The 17,947-nt window shown below is 42.5% G+C and overlaps 1 protein-coding gene and 1 pseudogene across 3 annotated transcripts; one reads left to right on the top strand and one right to left on the bottom strand.

Moving 5' to 3' along the window:
- The first annotated feature begins 1,240 nt into the window (after positions 1-1,240).
- Positions 1,241-5,153, top strand: LOC118396746 (small EDRK-rich factor 2-like; annotated as a pseudogene). Its single transcript, XR_008066429.1, has 3 exons — positions 1,241-1,381; positions 3,951-4,056; positions 4,641-5,153. The product of XR_008066429.1 is annotated as a small EDRK-rich factor 2-like (transcript).
- On the bottom strand, positions 5,040-16,965 carry LOC118396745 (ras and EF-hand domain-containing protein-like). Of its 2 annotated transcripts, none has more exons than XM_035791142.2 (17): positions 16,431-16,965; positions 16,118-16,270; positions 12,591-12,681; positions 8,637-8,732; positions 8,403-8,480; positions 8,192-8,307; positions 8,029-8,097; positions 7,750-7,828; positions 7,558-7,622; positions 7,267-7,459; positions 7,088-7,198; positions 6,822-6,966; positions 6,665-6,746; positions 6,090-6,204; positions 5,791-5,904; positions 5,632-5,708; positions 5,040-5,550 (listed from the first exon to the last, which is right to left on the bottom strand). In XM_035791142.2, exons 1-17 carry the CDS (start codon positions 16,739-16,741, stop codon positions 5,454-5,456), a joined length of 1,992 nt encoding a protein of 663 aa, XP_035647035.1. In that variant the 5' UTR covers positions 16,742-16,965; the 3' UTR covers positions 5,040-5,453. The 2 variants fall into 2 exon arrangements, with proteins under 2 accessions (XP_035647035.1, XP_035647036.1); XM_035791143.2 differs by having other exon boundaries at positions 7,306-7,459.
- Positions 16,966-17,947: the final 982 nt, after the last annotated feature.

The raw sequence follows: 17,947 nt of genomic DNA, 5'->3' as shown, positions 1-17,947 counted from the left end.
CCACATTTCAGGCTTCAAACATAAAGATATAAAACTGTATTTTTTTGTGAAGAATCAACAACAAGTGGAACACAATCATGAAGTGGAACGACATTTATTGGATATTTCAAACTTTAACAAATCAAAAACTGAAAAATTGGGCATACAAAGTTATACTGTTACAGGGGCAAGAAATGTGAATCGTTTTGCTCTCAAGAAAAGGGCGCCATTGAAAGGAGTGATTACTTGGGTAGCAGTAAATGTAAAAGTTGACCAAGTGAAGAGTTGTGATGCTCGCTGTTTGGTGTGACGCAGACAGTGTGGCATGAGTGGTGAAACAGAAGTCATTGTCTGTTCTTCTGAATTTTGATGTTGATTCTTTGCCTGAAAAAGTGATGTTAGGATATATAAGTTATCATGTACAAGCTTTTGTGCCAAATACATTACCTTGTGACAGCTGTGGGCATGTGGCAGCAGTGTGTAGGAGGGAGGTTCCTTGGTGTGAGAAGTTTTGCCGAAGAGCATGAGACAAAGGAATGTGTAGCATTGGGGAATGTAGTGATATATGTTAATTGTAGGGGTGCCCCTGGGGCTGGGGATCAGAAATATCCTGTGTGAGAGAGCCAGGTTGAGGTTTCCATGGTTTGTGCAGAAGTTGTCATATGCTGAGGCAGTGAAGAAAGTAGAGGAAGATGGGTCAAGAGGGAGGGATCCTGAGAGGAGTGCTGTGAGTAGTAGATCTGTACCAGTACAGAGGGAGGGATCCTGAGAGGAGTGCTGTGAGTAGTAGATCTGTACCAGTACAGAGGGAGGGATCCTGAGAGGAGTGCTGTGAGTAGTAGATCTGTACCAGTACAGAGGGATCGGTCAACAAGTAATATATGTTTCAGTAAGATTGGATTTTTAGCATTCATAGCAATGGTTATGAACTGTACTGCAGGGATGGAACGTAAGTCGCAGAAAATGTAGTTTGTGGTGGCAGCTGCAGAGAGGTATTTGGGTGTGAGAGACTTGACATCAGAAGAGTTACAGGATTGTGCCAAGTGTTGGTGTCCCATCCTTTCAAGATGTGGACCCGAGGTAGGACTAAATACATTTAAATAGTGGAGTAGGGTGGTGTTATTTTTTTTGTGAGTGTAGTGTTAGATAGTAGGGTATTTGTTCATATATTTTTTAAGCAAAGTATAAGGGAGTTGTACTCCAGTCTAGTAGGTGGCAGTAATGAAACATTCGATGCCAACCACCGTTAAACCTCAAAGAAGTAGCTACTCTCGCGATGTCGCGTATCAACGCGTTCAACTGCCGTGACGAACATCAAATATTGTCGGTGCACAGCTGCCAGGCTTGGTTGATTGGCATCCTTCTCCACACCGTCAGCTACAAACCATAAACAAAATGACAAGTGAGTATATCCGATGATAATTATATTTTTTAAATGATTGTGTTACTTGGCTAACGTTGTCTGTTGGTAGTTTGGCTAGCTACGCATCTCACTTTCTTGGCCTGTCAAGCAATGCCATCAGACAACGTGACTAAATAGCTATGTTTGAAATTTTTAAGTCAAACGTTAGCTAGTCGAACATGGTTTTGAAGTTGGCATACTTTTCCCATTTATTACCTGATAACAAGGCTCTAATTTGAGGGGTATGTGAAACGTTCCAACAGGAATCGGTACCAAAAACGATGTAAATAACAAGGTTGCCAACAAACGCATACGTTTGGCATACGTGTCGAGTTGATGGCTATTCGGCAGCTAGTTAGGTGAATTGGTCATGCTACGTTGTATGCGTTGTTTGTTGGCAACCTCGTTTTTGGAAACTTCTTGTTGGAACGTTCCACAGATTTTACCCACCCCTGATGTGTAGGTAACAAGCTAACGTTAGCATGCTAGCTACACATACTGTTGCTAGTAGAATATGTATATAAATATTTGGTCGTTAGCTGCCTAGTAAGTTAAACCCTCAAGTGCCAAGCACAATAAACATTTATTTATATTAACTATTAGGTTAGCTACCAAACCGTCAACGTACATAGTTGTAGGAGGCACTGGCTTGCCACTAAGAAATGTACATGCTGTCCAGACTACGCACGCGCCTGTCCACATGTTGATTTTGTACATTCACACCAGACGCGATATGGACATGCAGGTTTAAATATCAAAACGAACTCTGAACCACAGCTATATTAGTTTGGAGACAGGTCGAAACACATGAAACATTCAGCTAGCTTGCTGTTGCATTGTGTTATTTTACCTGAGAAGCACAAGGTCATTTTCCTGGATCTTTGGGTCACACAATCATGTTCTCTACTCCTATATATAATCCACATAAAATGGTTAAGTTTCTACAAACTGTATGAATGATTCATGTATTTCGACCTGTCACCAGAATGTAAATTCGTTGGTTAAGAGTTGATATTTCAACCAGCATGTCCTGATTTGAATCTGGTGTGGATGGACAAAATACGCATATGCCGGGCGTAGTGGGCATGTAATGCTTTGAGTTGCTGAGTAAACACCTTAGCCAAATACGTTTAAACTCAGTTTCACAATTCCTGACATTAAATCCTAGTAAAAATCCCTGTCTTAGGCCAGTTAGAATCACCACTATATTTTAAGAATGTGGAATGTCATTTATTTCAGCTTTTCTTTCACCACATTCCCAGTGGGTCAGAAGTTTACATACACTCAATTAGTATTTGGTAGTATTGCCTTCAAATTGTTTAACTTGGATCAAACGTGTCAGGTAGCCTTCCACAAGCTTCCCACAAGAAGTTGGGTGAATTTTTGCCCATTTCTCTTGACAGAGCTGGTGTAACTGAGTCGGGTTTGTAGGCCTCCTTGCTCGCACACGCTTTTTCAGTTCTGCCCACACATTTTCTACAGGATTGAGGTCCGGGTTTTGATGGCCACTCCAATACCTCGAATTAGTCCTTAAGCCATTTTGCCACAACTTTGGAAGTATGCTTGGGGTCATTGTCCGTTTGGAAGACACATTTGCAACCAAGCTTTAACTTCCTGACTGTCTTGATGTTGATTCAATTGATCAATTCTTTCCTCATGATGCCATCTATTTTGTCTAGTGTACCAGTCCCTCCTGCAGCAAAGCACCCCCACAACATGCTGCCACCCCCATGCTTCACGGTTGGGATGGTGTTCTTCAGCTTGCAAGCATCCCGTTTCCCCCCAAATACAACAATGGTCATTATGGCCAAACAGTTATATTTTAGTTCTATTGTCCTCATGTGCAGTTGCAAACTGTGGTCTGGCTCTTTTTGTGGTTTTGGAGCAGTGGCTTCCTTGCTGAGCGGCCTTTCAGGTTGTCGATTAGGACTCGTTTTACTGTGGATAGACACTTCTGTACCCATTTCCTCCAGCATCTTCACAAGGTCCTTTGCACTTTTCACACCAAAGTACGTTCATCTCTTGGAGACAGAACGTGTCTCCTTCCTGAGCGGTATGACGGCTGCATGGTGCCATGGTGTTTGTACAGATGAACGCGGTACCTTCAGGCATTTGGAAATTGCTCCCAAGGATGAACCAGACTTGTGGAGGTCAGCAATTTTCTTGGCTGATTACTTTTAATTTTCCCATGTCAAGCGTAGCGGTACTGAGTTTGAAGGTAGCCCTTGAAATACATCCACCTCCAATTGACGCCTATCAAAGCTTCTAAAGCCATGATTGTTTTCTGGAATTTTCCAAGCTGTTTAAAAGGCACAGTCAACTTGGTGTCTGTAAACTTCTGACCCACTGGAATTGTGAGTGAAATCTCAATTGTTGGAAAAATGACATGTCATGCACGAAGTAGATGTCCGAACTGACTTTCCAAAACTATAGTTTAACAAGACATTTGGAGTGGTTGTAAAACGAGTTAAGGACTCCAACCAAGTGTATGTAAACTTCAACTGTAGCTAGCTGTGTACTCACTACTCAGCAACTTAAATTGACAGTACACTCAAATTGATTTTCTCAGGGGGAAATCAGCGTGACCTTGCTCGTGCTAAAAATGCCAAAAAGCAAGGGAATGACAAGGGAAAGAAGGCAGATGATGGCATGTCTGCAGCTGCGAGAAAGCTGAGGTAAGTCATGCGCAACAAAGTCAATTCTAACTAGATTGGCTATTAGGATGTTTTCCTGGTATATAGTAAGGAGTTGTCCACAGTTAAGACAAGCCTGAAGACCAGATGTTGAATTGTCGGGCTGAAGTTAACGTTTGCATCAGTAAAGTTCAACCTTCACAAGCAAGAATGCTGAATAAAATCACTACCGGTTGTCTGTGCGGATGGTCCTTCTACAGGTTGGAATGTGAGACTATATCCACAGGAAAGTATAATTACATCAACTTATCAAAGCGCTGGTAGTGCATTGATGTATCACCTGAAGCATGTGCACGAGACTCATGCATACTTGCACCTATTTACATGGTTCTGCACAGGCTTCAGGTGATATTAAACACTACTACTAGTACTTTAACTTTTCAATGTAATATTTTCCGGTGGATGTCTCATATCTGCAAAAGGACAAACTGCATGGACAACGAAGTACATTAATCATTTTATTAAACATTGTCTTGTAGAGCTTGGACATTTTCCAAACATGACATTGACAGACTGATACCTTCGGTTCAGTCTGACCACTCATTTCTTTTGTTTGTCTTCCTTAGGGATGCAGAGATAATGCAACAGAAGCAGAAAAAAGCCAGTGACCCAAAGCCAAGTGATGAGAAAGCCAAATAGCAGCAGGATACAGAACCCAAACTACAATTCTCAAATATCAAGATGTTACCTATTGATTAGGTTGTTTTTTTTGTCCCATGCTCTGGGGTACAAAACCAGTTTAATTTTTGGTGGTTGTACTGTAGTTTGCGAAATTAATGGTTTTGAATGACTAATGCTTAAGCCTATTTCAAAAGGTCTAATGTTAAATCAGTATTTACAATGTAAAGAACAAGAAATTCAGACTCCACAACAATCCTGTATTTTTGTATTCCCTCCTAGATTTTAAATAATGCAACTAGTGGTTTTGTTCTTTTTATATTAAGGATTGTCATATACAGTGCTGATGAAGTAAATTAAATGATTTATTGTAACAAATTATAATTCACACCTGTACAGAAACTTTAATCAATAAAAATACAATTAGCAATCATGAAATAAAGCACCAATGTAAAATGTGATCATGATTGATTTCTGCATGTTTCTAACCACAGCAGTCTTTAGACTGAGCTAAAACTTAACTGCTTTTCAATGTCAATTCCTGAGAGATGTACAACAATCCCCTTTATAATACGTTCAGGTGATTCCAGAACTAATTCAGGAGTTGACTATTGCTAAAGATCGGACTATGTAGATTCAAATACGAATTAGACATATTTAGCTAACTTTACAGTCACCTCTGTTATACATATTTAGGTACGCCGTGGTGCTAAAATAGACTCCAGTCAGATGCATTTCCCTCTGGTGATGAATCTCCATGGTTATACTCTGCAGCAGTTAGCTTTCTTTGGACCACTTAAACTCAACTTCACATGTGATTCTGATTGCCGTCTCAGTTGCACATTTTTCTTAACTTCTCTGTTGGGGAGGAAAGTTCTTAGTTAAAGTTTAGGTATTCACGGTAGGGAAGTGGATGGGAAGGGGGTTTAAAATTCTTACCTTGCCAGGTGAAGTACTGCCTCCACTACATTAGTTCCAGCTTTGGCACTAGTTTCACAGAACAGGGCATTGTATGTCTGAAACATATGGTAATATTGTGATTAATATTTAGTTGATAGACCCATAAATCTTATTTTGACTGGTAAAGAGAGCTTGTACACTAGCCAGCCTTTCCCCGTCGACAGTGCTGACACAGCTTCCCTCCGGTCCATCTTCCCGCAGGTCCACTTTGTTCCCAATCACACACATTGGGAGTTGCTCATCCCTAGATTCCTGGGGTAACAAGGGCAGTTTGTTCTTTAAGTTGCTGAAAGCCGTGATAAAGCCCAGAGTTGTCATACCGTTACGCCATCAAAATAAATTCTGCCTATAACACACCCGTTTAGTAAATATTTTGGAATCCATTCCAAGTTATTTAAATCCCATGGACCATTAAACCCCTCAACTGTGACTGGTACCTGAATCTCTCCCATCCACTCTCTGACATTAAGGAAGCTGCTCTCAGAAGTGACATCATACAGCAGTAAGACTCCATGGGCTTTACGGAAGTAAGACCTGGCAATACTGCGGAACCTACAGGAACAGGGAAATCCCATTTTGCTATTGACATTACATGATCTTTTGGAATCTGTGCAGCACTTCAGAATAACGGACACATTATGGGACCACACCTTTAAGGCTTTTACATTTAGCAGACGCTCTTATCCAGCGACTTACAAATTGGTGCATTCACCTTATGACATCCAGTAGAATAGTCACTTTACAATAGTGCATCTAAATCTTAAAGGGGGGTGAGAAGGATTACTTATCCTATCCTAGGTATTCCTTAAAGAGGTGGGGTTTCAGGTGTCTCCGGAAGGTGGTGATTGACTTTAGTATGTCAATGCAGAAGCCACAGCAAGAGGTATTTATTTTTTGCTTGGCAGCTCAACTAAATGGTATGACTATTTTAAGTCAGTCCAGAATTTGTTTAATTAGAAGACCATAAGGACTGTAACCAAGGCTTTTAGAATGTAAATGTACACAAACATACCTCTCTTGTCCTGCAGTATCCCATATCTGGAGGTTAGTTTTTTCTCCATCCACCAACATCTTCTTGATTTGGAAATCAACTCCTAAGAACAACATTATGTAATGGTAAGGGCAATGCACTTTCTGCATTAATTATAACATTACAAAATTGTACTTACCCAAAGTCGTCTGAATGTCTCCCCTGAACTCATTGAGACTCAACCTCAATAGAAAGCTGGACTTCCCTGATCCTGCATCTCCCGCCAAAACTAACCGGTACATGGGAGCAGGGCCACCAGTGTCAACAATGTCTGCTTCGGTTGGCTGAGGACCAAGTAGCATCACATAGTTATGATGAATAATACAGATATGCAAGCTGCATATGCCAATTCCACATAAGTCTCCCAATACAAATGTCTTAAGGAATCTCAGCTCATTGCCTTACCTTTATGGGGAAAGCAGACAAGCGTCTCCGGATGGACGAAGCAATAACGAGAGCTTTTCTGGGAGATACAGACAGTGTTGCCCGACTTACTTCTGATTTCACGTCTGATATCTGGTGCAGAAATGGGTAAATTCATGTATTAGCATGTGACACATACTAATACAAATAGTTGCCCTTACCTCAATGTCTGAGGGCACATATGAATAACTCTGGTGTACGGTTTCTGTTGAGACGTCACTGTCAGACTCGCTGCCTAAGCTTTCAGCGTCCATAGGCAGGGACACACCACTGTCCAGGTATCTATCAGCCCAGCTGGCTACATGGGAGTAGGTCCTTTTACTGGAGTCCACAGCTGTGTTCTCTCCCCCTGAACTGGACCAAAAATAATGAACAAATAAACACGAGTTAAGTGGTCAATTCACATCAATCAATAGGTCCAGATTTCTAGGATAACAATATAGTATGTGTACTTTATAAGTGTGCTTTGTCGAACTGGCTTCATTCTTCGAGCAGCGATTTCATTGTCGGGGGATAGCTGTGGGGAGATTTGTAACACTTTTGTAAACAAAGAGAAACTAAAGCAGTGTGTTATCAATGCTATATAAAATAAAAAATATAAGGGAAATGTGAGTCTACCTTCAGTGAAAACAACCAAGACTTACCCTCTTACTTGATGCCACATCGTTGATTAATGCAGAGTGCAAGTCATCATTGCTGTCATACAGCTTTTTGTTCATGACCCTAATAGGAAGGAGTCAATGTGGAGAACACGTCATATGCTTTACTAATGTTTTAGCCTGTCACCTTTCATTAACAATGAGCATAAGATGTGCACTGCACGGATGTTCATGCATGACTCAAAGCCATGCTTGACTTCAATACAGCAAAAACAATCGTCATGAAAGGGCATACTAACCAACAATCGGATCAGACAGACTTACTGGAGTATTTCAATGTGACTGGAGTAGGACTGGTATTCTATAACCATCTTTTTCAGGTCATCACTTTCTCTGTGAAAACAAATTGACAAATGCAACATTTGTGCCCTGTAATCAACAGAGTTGGACTTGATCCATTTGACCTGAGAATGAAGTCTGATCTCACCTCTCATGTTGAAGTTTCTGGTCTGCATAAATGTTCTTCAGCTTGTCCATCTCTACCTGCAGAATGGAGATGTTTGTCTGAGCTTTGACGAGCGAAGTCCGTAACTGCTCATTTTCCTGAGGAGAGCATGGAGAACATTACTGGAAAGTGTACAAGAAATAATGTCAATGGAACTCAAGATAGTTGTCCATCTTGAATTGATCCAACGTACCAGAGTCAGTTCACATATTTCGTGGTGTAGTTTGTCAACATCCTGCCTGGAATTGTTGAGTTCAGATTCATCTTGGCACTAAAATGAAAATGTTTCCATTTATTTCACATGAATCATAAATGTGATTATGCGTCACCTGAAATCACATTCACACTTAAGATAAGGTAAATAGAGAAGTGTAAAAGGATAAGACTGGAAAATATAAAAAACAGTTTCAAAAGGAATGACACCTACCTTCAACAACCTGTCCACAGCAGTATGTAGATCTGCCACTTCATTATCATGCCTTCTCTGGAGTGTATCCACGACTCCCTCCATTTTCTTACGCTCCTACAGACATGAAACCCAAGGAGAGAACTTTACTCATTGGCCCTGGACAAAAAAAAGGGGCTTTCATAAAACTATATAGGAGGGGCTTTTGTAAGAGTTTGAGCTTGCTGTTCTCTCTCTACCATATGAGGATAAACACCTGTGCAGAGGCAAAGAGGAATGGTGCAGAAAGGAGTGTCTCTGGCCTCGCTCTTGAATTAAACTGTTTAATCTTTATTTCCAACAACTATACATTCAGAAACTATTGAGACCTTGACTTTTTCCACATTTTGTGTTACAGCCTTAATCTAAAATGGATGAATGTTTTCCCCCCCTTCAATCTACACACAACACCCCATAGTGACAAAGCAACAATTTGAGGAGTAAAACAGTGAGTTGACGTTCCCTTTTTATGTATGCATCGTAGGCAGGCCACCAATTTTAGCCATGCAGGTCCCATTTTGGCCATGCGTAAATCCCCCTCCATGATGGAGGCTACGTGTCCATGCCCATCATGAAACCAGCGATGAGAACCTTGGTGAATACCGTTGAACCTCGTAAGTGACGTGTAAAAATGGCTTGTTTTACGTTTCATATGTTCAAAACACAAACCCTCCCCTGGTTCAACAGCCATGCCTGTCTTAATTATAGTTATGATATTACATTTGTTTTAATTTAATTCTATTACAAACAATATTATTTAAATGTACCCTCCTGGTTCTATGGTTACAATGTGGAGTGCATGCTATGCAACTTCTGGAGATGTGTGAATGCGATCTGATCTGTAATATGGTTGTTCATAAAACAGGTCTAGGTGGGAGCAGTATAACACTTAGTGGACATTCTCCCTTTCACTTTAGTGCAATTGGAAAGTATTCAGACCCATTTACTTTTACATAGTTACATTACAGCATTATTCTAAAATCGATTAAAATCGCTTTCCCATCAAGCTACACAATGCCCCATAATGACAAAGCAAAAACAGATGTAGGTATTTTTGCAACTTGATTAAAAAGACCCTTCAGTCAGTGCTTTGTTGAAGCACCTTTGACATCCTAGGAAACTTTTTTGGGTATGATGCTACAAGTATGGCACACCTGTATTTGGGGAGTTTCGCCCATTCTTCTCTGCAGATCGTCTCAAGCTGTCATGTTGGATGGGGAGTGTCGCTGCACAACTATTTTAATTCTCTCCAGAGATGTTCGATTGGGTTCAAGTCCGGGCTCTGGCTGGGCCACTCAAGGACATTCAGACACTTGTCCCAAAGCCACTACTGTTGTGTCTTGGCTGTGTGCTTAGAGTCACTGTCCTGTTGAAGGTGAACCTATACCCCTAGTTTGAAGTTATCCTTCATGCTCCGTTCATTTTCCCTCTCGATCCTGACGATACTCACAGTTCCTGCCGCTGAAAATAACATCCCCACAGCATGATGGATGGTACCAGGTTTCCTCCAAAGAGTTCAATCTTGGCTTCAAGAATCGTGTTTCTCATGGTCGTAGAGTCCTTTAGTTAACTTTTGGCAAACTCCAAGAAGGCTGTCATGTGCCTTTTACTGAAGAGTGGCTTCCATCTGGCCACTCTACCATAAAGGCCTGATTGGTGGAGTGCTGCAGAGATGGTTGTCCTTCTGGAAGGTTCTCCCATCTCCACAGAGGAACTCTGGAGCTCTGTCAGAGTGACCATCGGTCACCTCCCTGACCAAGGCCCTTCTCCCCAGATTGCTCAGTTTGGCCTGGCGGCCAGCTCTAGGAAAAGTGTTGGTGGTTCCAAACTTTCATTTAAGAATGATGGCCACTGTGTTCTTGGGGACCTTCCAATGTTGCAGAAATGTGTTGGTACCCTTCCCCAAATCACACACAATCCTGTCTCGGAGCTCCACGGACAATTCCGTCGACCTCATGGCTTGGTTTTTGCTCAGATATGCACCGTCAGCTGTGGGACCTTAGAGTTGTGTGCCTTTCCAAATCATGTCCAATCAAGTTGTAGAAACATCTCAAGGATGATCAATGAAAACAGGATGCACCTGAGCTCAATTTCGAGTCTCATAGTAAAGAGTCTGATTACTTATGTAAATCAAAGTATCCGTTTTAATTTCATACATTTGCTCAAATTTCAAAAACCTGTTTGTGCTTTGTCATTATGGGATATTGTGTGTAAATTGAGGAAAATGTTTTATTTAATCAATTTTATAAATGAGGCTGCAGCATAAAATGTGGAAATAGTCATGGGGTCTGAATACCTTCCGAATGCACTGTATATACACAAAAAGGACACCACTTCAAATTAGTGGATTCGGCTATTTCAGCCACAACCTTTGCCAACAGGTGTATAAAAATCGAGCACACAGCCATGCAATCTCCATAGACACACATTGGCAGGAGAATGGTTTATTGAAGAGCTCAGTGACATTCATTGTGGCACCGTCATAGGATGCTACCTTTCCAACAAGTCAGTTCATCAAATTTTGCCCTGCTAGAGCTACCCCGGTCAATTGTAAGCGCTGTTATTGTGAAGTGGAAACGTCTAGGAGCAACAACTGCTCAGCCGCAAAGTGGTAAGCCACACAAGCTCACAGAATGGGACCACAGTGCATAGCACGTAAAAAATAGTCTGTCCTCGGTTGCAACACTCACTACAGAGTTCCAAACTACCTCTGGAAGCAACGTCAGCACATTAACTGTTTGCCGGGAGCGTCATGAAATGGGTTTCCATGGCCGAGCAGACGCACACGAGCCTAAGATCGCCATGCGCAATGCCAAGCATCGGCTGGATTGGTGTAAAGTTCGCCGCCATTGGACTGAAGCAATGGAAAAGCGTTCTTTAGAGTGATGACTCACTTCACCATCTGGCAGTCCAACGGAGTAATATGGGTTTAGCGAATGCCAGGAGAACGCTACCTGCCCTAATGCAGTTCCAACTGTAAAGTTTGGTGGAAGAATAATGGTTTGGAGCTGTTGTTCATGGTTTTGGTAGGCACCTTAGTTCCAGTGAAGGGAAATCTTAATGTTATGACATTCTAGATGATTCTGTGCTTCCAACTTTGTGGCAACAGATTGGGGAAGGCCCTTTCCCGTTTCAGCATGACAATGCCCCTGTGCACAAAGTGAGGTCCATACAGAAATAGTTTGTTGAGATTGGTGTGGAAGAACTTGACTGACCTACACAGAGCCCTGACCTCAACCCCGTCGAACACCTTTGGGATGAACTGTAACACCGACTGCGAGCCAGGTCTTATCACCCAACATCAGTGCCTCACTAATGCTCTTGTGGATGAATGGAAGCAACTCCCTAGCAATGTTCCAACGTCTGGTGTTAAGTCTTAGAAGGGCAGAGGCTGTTATAGCAGCAAAGGGGGGGCAAACTCCAAATTAATGCCCATGACTTTGGAATGAGATGTTTGACCAGCACGTGTCCACAAACTTGGTCATGTAGTGTACCACATGCCCCATTATAACCTGGGTTGTTTGAGCCCTGAATTCTGATGGTATGGTATATCAGACCGTATACCACAGGTATGACAAAACATTTAGATTTACTGCTCTAATTACATTGGTAACCAGTTTATAGTCGCAATAAGGCTCCTTGGGGGGTTGTGGTATATGGTCAATATGGCAAAGGGCTGTGTCCTAGTACTCCACGTTGCATCGTGCAGAAGAACAGCCCTTAACCATGGTATATTGGCCATTTACCACACCTCAGGCCTTATTGCTTAAATAAACCCTATTTAATTCTCATTCTTTATATATTTCAAGGTATGTTTTCAATGCATTCTTAATGACTCAGCTCAAGTTATTTGCTTGCCATGTTTGTTTTAACAGTTTTACAGAGTGAATTAGCACTGTACTACGCTGACAACTCAGTCCTCAGAATGTCACCTACCTCTTCTCTCACCCTGTCCACTACACGGGAAAGCTGCTGCTGCATGTCCTCCTCCAGCTCTGCCAACTGACTGGTGTTGAGCTCCTCTGTTCTGTCGGCACACAGAGATGCATACCATTGACATGTCTGCCCTGGATGCCGTCAATTGCAATACAACCACCCAAAGTCAGAAAATCTGGTTTGCAAGGCTTCAAAAAACAGCAACACAGCACATAGAAGTAGACCTTTATGTTTCAACCACATCTGGTCCATTTGTATCAATTGCCCATGTGTTTTCATCTAGTAGTCTACTATGAGTGGGCAGGACTCACTACTCAGTTAAATGTGTCCTGTCATAATCAGGTGACAACACTTGGTCCAGCCAGTCATGAGTCAGCACATATCAAAACTGCAGGCTAAGGTTAAATCTAGACTTGGTGTCCTCTATGTCATACTTTCCAGGTTCATACCCAAACAATTCAAACTACTAATTTTAAAAATTACTCTCTCCAGAAATAAGTCTCACTGTTGCCGCCTGCTACCGACCCCCCTCAGCTCCCAGCTGTGCCCTGGACACCATCTGTGAATTGATCGCCCCCCATCTAGCTTCAGAGTTTGTTCTGTTAGGGGACCTAAACTGGGATATGCTTAACACCCCGGCAGTCCTACAATCTAAGCTAGATGCCCTCAATCTCACACAAATCATCAAGGAACCCACCAGGTATAACCCTAAATCTGTAAACAAGGGCACCCTCATAGACGTCATCCTGACCAACTGGCCCTCCAAATACACCTCCGCTGTCTTCAACCAGGATCTCAGCGATCACTGCCTCATTGCCTGTATCCGCTGCGGATCCGCAGTCAAACGACCACCCCTCATCACTGTCAAACGCTCCCTAAAACACTCCTGTGAGTAGGCCTTTCTAGTCGACCTGGCCCGGGTATCCTGGAAGGATATTGACATCATCCCATCAGTTGAGGATGCATGGTCATTCTTTAAAAGTAACTTCCTCACCATTTTAGATAAGCACGCTCCATCCCAAAAAATGCAGACCTAAGAACAGATATAGCCCTTGGTTCACTCCAGACCTGACTGCCCTCGACCAGCACAAAAACATCCTGTGGCGGACTGCAATAGCATCGAATCGTCCCCGCGATATGCAACTGTTCAGGGAAGTCAGGAACCAATACACACAGTCAGGAAAGCAAAGGCCAGCTTCTTCAGGCAGAAATGACCTCCAAAAAGTTCTGGGACACTAGTCCATGGAGAACAAGAGCACCTCCTCCCAGCTGCCCACTGCACTTAGGCTAGGTAACACGGTCGCCACCGATAAATCCAATGTTATCGAAAACTTCAACAAGCATTTCTCAACGGCTGGCCATGCCTTCCTCCTGGCTACTCCAACCTTGGCCAACAGCTCCGCCCCTCAAATCGGAGGGCATGCTGTCCGGTCCTCTAGCAGTCTCTATGGGGGTGCCACAGGGTTCAATTCTCGGGCCGACTCTTTTCTCTGTATATATCAATGATGTTGCTCTTGCTGCGGGCGATTCCCTGATCCACCTCTACGCAGACGACACCATTCTGCATACTTCCAGCCCGTCCTTGGACACTGTGCTATCTAACCTCCAAACGAGCTTCAATGCCATACAACACTCCTTCCGTGGCCTCCAACTGCTCTTAAATGCTAGTAAAACCAAATGCATGCTTTTCAACCATTCGCTGCCTGCACCCGCACGCCCGACTAGCATCACCACCCTGGATGGTTCCGACCTAGAATATGTGGATGGACATCTGTAAGTACCTAGGTGTCTGGCAAGACTGTAAACTCTCCTTCCAGACTCATATCAAACATCTCCAATCTAAAATCAAATCGAGATTGGGCTTTCTATTCCGCAACAAAGCCTCTTTCACTCAAGCCGCCAAACTTACCCTAGTAAAACTGACTATCCTACCGATCCTCGACTTCGGCGATGTCATTTACAAAACAGCTTCCAATACTCTACTCAACAAACTGGATGCAGTTTATCACAGTACCATCCGTTTTGTTACTAAAGCACCGTATACCACCCACCACTGCGACCTGTATGCTCTAGTCGTCTGGCCCTCTACATATTCGTCGCCAGACCCACTGGCTCCAGGTAATCTACAAGTCCATGCTAGGTAAAGCTCAGCCTTATCTCAGTTCACTGGTCACGATGGCAACACCCACCCGTAGCACATGCTCCAGCAGGTGTATCTCACTGATCATCCCTAAAGCCAACACCTCATTTGGCCACCTTTCGTTCCAGTTCTCTGCTGCCTGTGACTGGAACAAATTGCAAAAATCGCTGAAGTTGGAGACTTTTATCTCCCTCACCAACTTCAAACATCTGCTATCTGAGCAGCTAACCGATCGCTGCAGCTGTACATAATCTATTGGTAAATAGCCCACCCAATTTTACCTACCTCATCCCCATACTGTTTTTATTTATTTACTTTTCTGCTCTTTTGCACACCAATATCTCTACCTGTACATGACCATCTGATCATTTATCACTCCAGTGTTAAGCTGCAAAATTTTAATTATTCGCCTACCTCCTCATGCCGTTTGCACACAATGTATATGGACTTTTTTCCTACTGTGTTATTGACTTGTTTATTGTTTACTCCATGTGTAACTCTGTGTTCTCTGTTCACACTGCTATGCTTTATCTTGGCCAGGTCACAGTTGCAAATGAGAACTTGTTCTCAACTAGCCTACCTGGTTAAATAAAGGTGAAATAAAACAAAATGTACAACGACGGCCTAGGAACAGTGGGTTAACTGCCTTATTCAGGGGCAGAGCAGAGTTTTACCTTGTCAGCTTGAGGAGTCGATCCAGCAACCTTTCGGTTACTGGCCCAACGCTCTAACCACTAGGCTACCTGCTGCCTTAACCAACTTGCTTAGTTAAATAAAATAGGACACATCACTGCACTCCATACTCCTATGTAAACTGGTCATCTGTCTACCTGTCACAAGACCCACTGGTTGATGCTTATTTATAAAACCCTCTTAGGCCTCTTATGAAGGGACATCTCAGTTTACAAGGAGATAACGGAGATCAGGCAGAGCAACTTATTTAAGACGTCCTACCTACTTGAGAAATGGCAGCTGGGGTGAAATGTAGTCTCTGGACCGCAAAACCAACTTCACTTCACCCCCCCATCTATCTATCTATGGTTAGAATTCAGTAGTTGGAAACATGCAATTGTGTGATGATGATCAGCTTACTGTGGGATGCATAGGTTACTGGCACAATCAATACTCACATTTGTAGAAGTAAACTGATTAAGAGCATAGCCATGCTCTTGATTGGATCATTGTTGCATGATATCCCACAACATGAACATTAGATATATGTATCCAGTAACAGACAGATAAATGATCAAATTAACTGAAAATGGTCCATTCCTTAGGAACCTAATGCGAGTGAGAAGATAACATATTCAGGTAACACATTTGGTAGATTATTTCTTCAACCCCTTGTGGAATCTGACAGGTTATGCTGCTATGACTGAATCTCTACCTTCTGAAACTGGTTTCCACCTGCTCACTCTCAAGTCTGCGTTCCTTGCCCTCACTGACAAGAGCATCAACAAGTCCCTCATAATGTTGCAACAAGAGAGGTTCTGAGGTGGAGTAAATGGCTCGGTACAACTCAGCCAATTGATCACACAGTCTGAAATAGAAGAAATACACGATGGACAAGTCATTTCTAAATTGTACATATTTCGAAAAATCTGGGGGATGAACTAATATCTATATATTGCATGCAGTCTACCAGAGCAGGTCCACATTTGTCAAACTATTCACACCCACCAACCAACAGAAATACTGACCTTCCCGAGAGGAGACCTGTTGCATCGTCAAGCCTGCTCTGGAACTCGTCCCAAGGACTCCCTTGACTTTGAGGAGAAGCCCCAAAAGATGCGAAATCCAACGTTGCTGAAACCTCTTGAAACCGAGAGGAGAACTTGCTGTAATTGATACATCCATCTGCACTAGTACCGAATTTGTTGAATAAAGTTTTGATTTCGTCGTCAGGCACATTGAGTTCTCGACAAACAACCGTAAAGTCTTCGTACTCAATCACACCAGACCTGTTAATGTCACACGCTGAAAACAGTCTCTCGAGGCTGGGTCTGTCCATGGCTCCGTATTTCCAGTTTAAAAGTTACAAGGGAAATAATACCTTGTGTAAAATAGATCGATAGACTAGCAACAGCTTGGACCACTTGATCCCCACCTTATCCAGCACCAGCGGTCAAAATCTTCGCCAAGACACGAACCAGAGTTGAGAATTGGAGGTGGTAACACTTTCCCCACGCTAATTATGAACTCTATTCACTGCCATACAATCAAAAGGCCACTGATTGGCTCAGCTGGCCGGAAATGGCCGACACTGCACATGCGTACCACACTTGTGTCACGTTCATGACCAAGTGGGAAGTTACCATATACGACTGGGGAAATTACATGTAAACGCTCTCCGACCTGGTAATTACTAGTAGGAAACTCGTCTAGGAAGAGATGTAACATTTTATACAACGGGTGGGTCTAATCCTGAATGACGATTGGTTAAAACCGCATTCCAGCTGGTGTCTATTCCACAAGTTACCACCAACTAAATCTATGACATTAAAATGCCTATTTACTCTGTTCCATCTGACTGCGCAATCCACTGTCTCATCTGCCCAGCCAGGCAATTTATAAACTTGATCTCCTCTATCAAAAGCATCTAGACATTATCTCACATTTATTTTTAGACAACCATTTTGTTTTCAACAGCGGAGATTTATATAAACGTTGTTGTCTGTCTCTCTGACATTTGCAACATTGTTTCAATATTCAAATTCGATCTCCAGCTGCATTATAGTAATGCGCGTGTCAGGATGAGACAGGCATGCAGTGTTTCTCAGCCAGTCAAAATCATGAATCAGTTGGCATCATTTTTATGGATATTTACAAAGAAATGTACATTTAAAAAAGGTAAAAAAAACGACAGATAGTTTGCAGTCTTTCCAGCTTCAGTTTGAAGTGGTTGTGTTAGCTGTGATGTTTGCTAGCTCCTCTGAACAACAGTGTCCTGACGAGTGAGAACATTTTCTATGCCAGGCGAAATCGCGCACCATTAGCTCAAATCATTCAAATCCACAGAGAAAATATTTACACAAGAAGCAATCTAATATCACAGTCAAAACTCTCCGTCGTTTAGTTAAGTTCACCATTCTGCGATTCTCACTGTTAATAAACATCAGGCGTTTCAACACAACAGCTCTTTATGGCATCATTTGATCTGATCAGTCAACGCCAATTTTTTTTCCTAAAGTAAAATATGGATGTATCCAAATAAATA

The sequence above is a fragment of the Oncorhynchus keta genome, chromosome 17, assembly GCF_023373465.1.
Source record: "Oncorhynchus keta strain PuntledgeMale-10-30-2019 chromosome 17, Oket_V2, whole genome shotgun sequence".
Classification (NCBI taxonomy): domain Eukaryota; kingdom Metazoa; phylum Chordata; class Actinopteri; order Salmoniformes; family Salmonidae; genus Oncorhynchus; species Oncorhynchus keta.
This window is presented reverse-complemented; position numbering and strand designations above follow the sequence as displayed.

What these genes read in the sequence shown, in the direction of transcription:
- LOC118396745 (XM_035791142.2), bottom strand. Translation starts at nt 16,741, where the DNA reads ATGGACAGACCCAGCCTCGAGAGACTGTTTTCAGCGTGTGACATTAAC. An exon ending in GTGGAAACCAGTTTCAGAAG is followed by an intron (nt 12,682 to 16,117) that starts GTAGAGATTCAG and finishes GTGTGCCGACAG; the next exon opens with AACAGAGGAGCTCAACACCA. An exon ending in AAATATGTGAACTGACTCTG is followed by an intron (nt 8,308 to 8,402) that starts GTACGTTGGATC and finishes TGCTCTCCTCAG; the next exon opens with GAAAATGAGCAGTTACGGAC.